The 7,138-nt window shown below is 35.6% G+C and overlaps 1 protein-coding gene across 3 annotated transcripts in view; it reads right to left on the reverse strand.

Annotated features, from left to right (window-relative positions):
* Positions 1-5,411, reverse strand: part of LOC132177692 (CRAL-TRIO domain-containing protein YKL091C) — a 13,574-nt gene extending 8,163 nt beyond the window's left edge. For 2 of the 3 annotated variants that reach the window (XM_059590120.1, XM_059590119.1), the window contains exons 1-2: positions 5,120-5,410; positions 4,780-5,035 (exon numbers count right to left, since the gene is read on the reverse strand). In XM_059590120.1, coding sequence (XP_059446103.1) covers positions 4,780-5,035; positions 5,120-5,191 — 328 coding nt within the window. In that variant the 5' untranslated portion in view covers positions 5,192-5,410. Of the gene's footprint in view, positions 1-1,308; positions 1,346-4,779; positions 5,036-5,119 lie in introns of all 3 variants that reach the window. The other variant, XM_059590121.1, reaches the window with a different exon arrangement.
* Between the last annotated feature and the right edge of the window lie 1,727 nt (positions 5,412-7,138).

Raw genomic sequence — 7,138 nt, forward strand, 5'->3', positions numbered from 1 at the left:
ATTAGCTAACCTCATGGCATTACACCAAACGATCAACCATTTGAGCTAACCCTTGCGGGCTAAATAGTTGATGGGTTGTTTCAAGGACAACCTAATCTCTAAGAAAGAAAACTCAATTGCTTCTAATGAGTCTGGACAAAGCTTACAATTCCACATTTGGCCTATTTATACTAAAAAGTTAACAACCATTCCAACAAACTAACATAGGCATCAGCCCATTATTACATCTTACAAACGCCCACGCCAATTGCAACACACCCATCCACAACATAAAATGCATAAGTCTTTGGAATTGGATGAATGCCAAATAACCCATAGTCTTCTTATGATCATTCCACCTCACCCTCAACCTTAAAAGCACCATCTTATTCACAAGTCTTCCAAAGCCTTCTAGAACACTCTTACGCATACTCCTTCGCCGCTTAACCCTTTGACACCCTTGTTTTGAGCTTGCTTGCAATTCCACCATACGTCTGTCACACCACCACCCTGTACAACAGCTACAACTTGTACTTGACCTCTAACACAGCACTACTCCTGGATCTTAGGCAGAATCCACAGGATTTTGTGCAAGGCCATGACAATATTTCCCACCATGGTCCAATGTGTTGTACTTTCCAATGAGTGAACTAAAATTTCCTTGTCCTGCCCTTTCTGGAGTTGTTCTGGCATATTAAACATGTCTTGCACAGTTACAACACCAGTTAAGCGGGCATGTGCAACTTAGCAAAACATGGATCTTTCCCTCTCTTATATACGCATATACATCATGTTTTAAGTAACATTTACACCAAGCATGGACTCTTATCTCTTTTTTAGCTACAATCACTTTCAATTTAATCTCTATGTTGATACCCCAAGCGATACTTCAATCGGATGAAGATCACACCTCATGAAAGCGAATGTCACTAATTCAAATCTCTTCTTTCCCTCTCCTTGGGGCCAATTACATATCAAAAACAAAAATTAATCTCTATAATGAAAATAAAATCTATGAAAAATTTATAAAAAGTTTTGGCCTTAGAATCATGATTAGGCTCATAAGAACTATCCCTGTTATCGCCAATCAACTCTAGCTCAAATAGCACCTCCTAACCCCATAAGAATGTTGTGTGGTGAAGTTAAGTGTTCGAGACCCACAAGGTGCATGTGGAATTTACCAATAAAAAAAAAATACAAAGAAAGAAAGTGAAAAGAAAAGAAAAAATTATTGCTACATGTTATCCTGCCTCAATGACCCAACTTTCAAAATTTACCCTTTCACCTGATTTCTAAACACATATCAATATTAGAGAAATGAATGGGTACCTTGCAATCGTTTTGTCTAGCAGATGAACAACAAATTCTGCACAATGAAACAAAACAAAGTGAATCAGGGATTTATTAGCAAACTGTTGTAAGAAAACAGAAGAGGGGAAATCCAGTTGTTTTATTGATTTTTGTAGCCATCTGCTTATTAGTACAATGAAATGTATTTTAAAGTTATCCCATCAATATTCGAACTACGATTGGTTTATCAAGGCTGTACTCTAGAGATTCTACCCATCAGTCCCCAACATCAAGTCAATAATAATCCTAAATTATATGTTATTTAGAGATGGGGTTTTGGGGAGCTGAAAAGTCTTCAAAATAATTTAATGCCAAAGCAAAGAAATTGTTTGCCATGTTCACGAAGTCGTTATATGTGGCTTGATTTTGGAATTTGATCAACCATTGAGAAACTGGCCACCTCTATATCTATCCATATATATATATACAAGACCAAGGTTATCCTAATTCATGATTTCTAGTCTCTAGAGCTGATTTAAGGATAAATTTTTTTTTTTTTTTTTTTTGGCAGGGGGGGTGTTCATCTTTGTAATCGCCACAGATACGAAGCAACTTCAAAAACTAATCCAAGTGAGAGACATGATACATCTGACCTCACATCATGTGCAGGAGTAATTTGACCGACATCAGGGAAATTATATAAAATGAATACTGGTTGAAAGGAATTTGCCGACTATGATCACTTCCTTGAACAATAATAAGTGGTTGATCCATGGCATAGAAGCAACATTGGCAGGAACAAAACAGAGAAGAACTTATCATATTGGAATTGCTTACCCTCATTCACTATGAAAATCAAGATTCTTTTTCCTATTTATATTACTATATTAATGGCGTAATCACTAATAAACCACATGCATTTTCATCTTTAGTTGATTTTATTGCCTTTTAAGATTTAATATTTTGTAATGTTTTCCCTTTTAGATGATTTACTTACTCTTTAGGTTTTAGTTTCTATCCTTAGGTGCTTTAGGTTGATGTTATAAGAAGACTGATGGATGTATTGCAAATCAGCTTTTGAGAATGAATTTTGAATATTAGTGAAATTTTCGGTTTCCTTTGCTTTTTTCTAAGCTATTTGTTAGCTTGTTAAGTGATGCAGGAGGAATTTGAGAAAATTGTTATTTTAATTATGCATGTGTGTTTTAGTTTTCCTTTTTCAATAAAGATTGAGTTTTTCCTTTCCTATTAGGATTTATTTTCCTTTTCCTATTAGGATTTGTTTTCCTTTTCCAATTAGGTTTGCTTTTCCTTTTCCTTGTTAATTTAGGAGATGGCTAGCCTAAATAAAAGCATTTAGTCTTTGTTATTTTTTAATTCAGTTTATACTACCAATTAAATTTAAGTCTTTCAGAGTTATTTCTCTGTTTGCTTATTTAGGGCACTTAGAGACTTTCTCTTCCCTATTTGTTATTTTCTCTCTTCCTGAGTTCCCTTTTCTATCTTCAATTCTTAGTTTTTGCTGCTATCATACACTGTCAAAACAATCTTAGTTCTGCCCGGCGTCATTAAGTTTATAGAATTGAACTCGTCGAACTTATTTCTTTTTCCATTCACTTCCGCTATGTCAAGTGCTACTAGAGTAGGTTTTATCTTGATCGATGACCAATCAGCGCAATGATAACAATATCTCTTATAACATCGCTTGTAAGGGAGAGGCACTTTCGAGAGCCAAATTCTTGGTGTACTGTACATGCTAGCAAGCATAGCACGAACCACAAGTGTTGCACAAACTCCAGGACACTATTGTTAGACTGACATAGAAACCCATTTCAGTCTCGCAGTGTTCACTAGTTTTTGATCAACAATGAAATTCGCGCTTGACCCGTCCATAATTGTAATCCTAAACATCTATATCAGCAACCAACCTACAAAGAGAAATTCAATCACAACAAGGATGATGTAGAGGCTAAACTACCAAAAGAAAAACAACCTCTGCAGCCACAAACTTTTGATCCGTCAACCGAGCCAATTGAAGATCACTCGCCACCTCCTCAACCCCAATTGCAACTTGTCAATTCAGTCAATGCGACAGAGGAGAATCTAGACCCTTTCAAAAAAGTGTGGTCGATACAGGGATAGTTGAACATCACCCTCCACTTCCTCAACAACAAGTGCAGCTTGTCCATGTAATGGTCGAAAATGGCTACTTACGGTTCAAGTATCAAACCCTGAGGAGACACCATATCCAAATGAAAACTAGAGGACGAGTTTTTTTTTTGAATGGGGATGTCTGATGTTAGATAGATTCAAGGTTGTGAACAAGTTTTTTCCGAGTGGGTGTGTCTAATGTAAGACAGATTTCAGGTTGAGGTAAAATGGCCCAATCGGACCAGTTCGTCGGTACTTTCAAAAATAAGGACCGAATAGCCTGATCACATGACGTTTGAATGAGTGCAAACGGGGGCTTTCAAGAGGCCAAGTTGACTCAACCAGCTGCATCTTGTTCAAAAGGGGGTTGCGACCAGTCGACGCTAGAATCTTGGTAGAAACCAAGCAATCAACCAAAAATAAATGTGCAAAATTCCTGATACACAATATCATTTGATTTCCTGTAGATTTGGGTGGCAATGCACATATGGGACCTTTTGATCACAATTGATCACAATCCCAACCAATTTTCTTTCTTATTTAGCATTAATCTTAGCATCAATAATCTCCATAAAGATTAGGACTTGTCAGTTTTATTTAGTCTTTCCATCTTTAGTTGATTTTGTTTAGAATTGATAAACAAGGCCACTCTGTTCACATAAATAGTAATTCAAACAAAAAAAAAAAAACAAAGACAATTTAATAATTCAAAAGAGAAAGCAACACATGCATACTACAAGAAGTCGCATATGCCTATCCAATGGGCAACACCATCAGGCCCACCACGCCTTCAAATAATTGATCCAATCTTCTGATTAATCTTTCATATCAAACCCCTAACCATCTGATAGGAACTTTTCCTTGTCAGTGGCGACTGCCACATTTTTATATTGATGGATTCAGTGTTCCTAACCTTTTCAAAACGAAGCAATGTTTGAGAAGAGACTTAAATGACTGACTGCAACAACATAATTCCCTTTTGGGGACATATACCTAAAGCCCATGAGAGCATAACTACCCCAGTCAGAAATTATCTAATAATGAGAGGCCAACACACCTCAATAAAAAAAACGTTCATATGGCGCCAATGCCATGAGTCTAGAACGCCAAACCAAGTGATAAAGTCCAACCTGTCCAACTCACATCAAGCTTTTATGCTGGAACTTTTCTCTAATGGCACATAATGTCCCACAGATGGGACAACTTAAGACCAAAAGGCATCAAGGCACCGACTAAAGAAGAATCAAGGCAATCAAAATTGACAAAAGATATTAAATATAACTCTGTCAAAATAAAATAAAAACCAACTCAATTATAACAATAATAAAAAAAATAAAAAAGTAAGCTTTAGCTAATTACTTTTGAATTGGACAGGATCCTTAGAAGGGAAATGCTTGCTTGCTTTGACAACCATCACCGGGTATCCATCCTTTGTTAAACCCTGAAGATAAATCTTTCTGGGTTCCAGTTCATCTGGAATTTCGGATTCGGATATGAACCCATTGGGCACCATTGCAGCCCTCCACTTCAGCCACTGGACAAACATCTTTGCTGCTTTGTCTGGGTCCATCGACCTTGCAATCAAGAACCTCATGAGCGTCGGGTCGCCATGCCCCTGCAAAGACAAACCCATGAAATAAAAACTTAACCCAATCAAATACACTGGTGCGTTGTTTGAAAAAGGTACAGATCGGTTTACCTCCGTGGAAGACCCGAGCTTCTCAACTGATATCCTCATCTGGGTCAGTGCAATTTCTTGGTTTTTCTCCATGTGAAGTTCTCAGAAGATTGTTAGCCTTGTTTTCAGATTAAAAAAAGATGGGCTTGAACAGGGAATGAAAAGAAAAACAAAATAAGCTACTTTGACTCAATTTCAAAAGATTAATAGAAAGCGAGAGGTGTGGATTTGAAGGGGGTGGAGCATACGGAAGAGACGTGAGAGTTCCGTTGACAGAACGCAACATTTGGTAAAAGGAGTGAAACACGAGGACTTTAAAAAAAGAGGGAACAACGTACAAAAAAATAAAAAAGAGAGGGAACGAAGTCACGCACTCCGAAAATTCCAGCAATTTCCAGCCATAGAAATTTTACAAAGTGAACACCAAAAATACAATAAATATTTAACTCCGTATTTTAAATTTAAATTAATTTTATAGACTTTTTTCATATATTTTAACTCAACATAGTTCCCACCATTTACTATCAAACCCTCCATCCACTTTCGAGCTCCCGACATAAAAGTTTTCAAAACCAACTAAGACAATGGTGTTATTTGTTAAATAACATCACATTTTTTCACACTATTCATCTCATTTTTCAAAAAAATTAATATTAAAATATTCTTACTTTTTATATTACATCATTTATTTTTTACTACTATTTAAATAAAAAAATTACTACAAAATAAAATTTTTTTACTTTTCAATACAACTTTTTCACTCTTCCATACTAATTATTACACTCAATTTTTTCCTCACTAATCATGAATAATGCATTGTAAAAGGCTTGTTATTTACCAAACAAGGCCAATGACTCCAATCAAAGGCAGAACTAGCGTTTTTGAGTTCGGGAGAGCAAAATTTAAAAAATTAGGAGTAAATCGAGTTTGAGGAGGAAAAATTTAAAAATTTTGGGATAGAATTCTTATTTTGGGAACTACTTGGCCCCTTGGGGGGCCCTCCAAGGGGCATTTAGTTCCACCCTGGACTCCAATGGTTTTGTTGATAAGTATTTTATTTATGAGGTGTTTTGTTAAGAGAAATAAAATTATTTGATGTGAAAGGTTATATTATTATTTAGATTTGGTCAATATTTTTCCCCTATTTGGCTCATCTTATCTTAGAAATTAACCATTAAATTTGTAGAATTATGTAGAGTTCAAGTAAGTCAATGCTGGATTCCATAAATTTAATAATTAATTTATTAAATTTGTAAAATAATATGAATCAAATATAAAAAACTTATTGACCTTTAACATTTCTCATTATTTTTTTAATGTTGCTTATATTTGAGGATGCAAAACACCCAATTTTATACCACAGTTCACTGAAGTTATTCTCATTGTAATTTACTTTGTTTTTTAAATCACATTTTTCATTTCTACTTCTTTCCAAAACTAGCTAGATGGTTAAAAAAGTAATAAAAAAAAATTAAAAAAATTTCTAGTTCGATGGCATTAATGGATTAATACCTGCTTTTGTCACGTCACAATCAACAGGTTCAAAATTTGACTTTTTATTATATTTATAATAAAATACTAAAAATATTAAAATAATAATAATAATAATAATTAGACAAATGAAGGAGTCACCCATCCACCTCGTAAGAGAGACGACCACCGCATATAATTGGGATGTTGATTCTCTTTGGTTCAAAATAGATTTGAGACTATTTGCTAAGAAATTTTAGGATTACAAATGGGACAAGTGTCCTATTAATAAAAATGTTATTTAGGATAAAAAAAAATAATAATAAAGGTGTGGCTGACCACACTCCATTTTGGCCATAGTGGGTGGCCAGCCACCCCCATTTTAGTTAGGAATGGCCAGTCAGAGGTAGTCGAACCATCACATAGCCTATGGGGTTGGTTTGGCCACCCCAACCCCCCAAGGGCCAATCGGCCCAACCCTTTTTATATATATATTTTTTCATTTTGCCCTTGGGGTGGCAGGGGTGCCCGAGCCACCCCCAAGCTCTTAGGGGTAGTTCGGTCACTCCC

Source organism: Corylus avellana, chromosome ca4, assembly GCF_901000735.1.
Source record: "Corylus avellana chromosome ca4, CavTom2PMs-1.0".
In the NCBI taxonomy this organism is placed as follows: domain Eukaryota; kingdom Viridiplantae; phylum Streptophyta; class Magnoliopsida; order Fagales; family Betulaceae; genus Corylus; species Corylus avellana.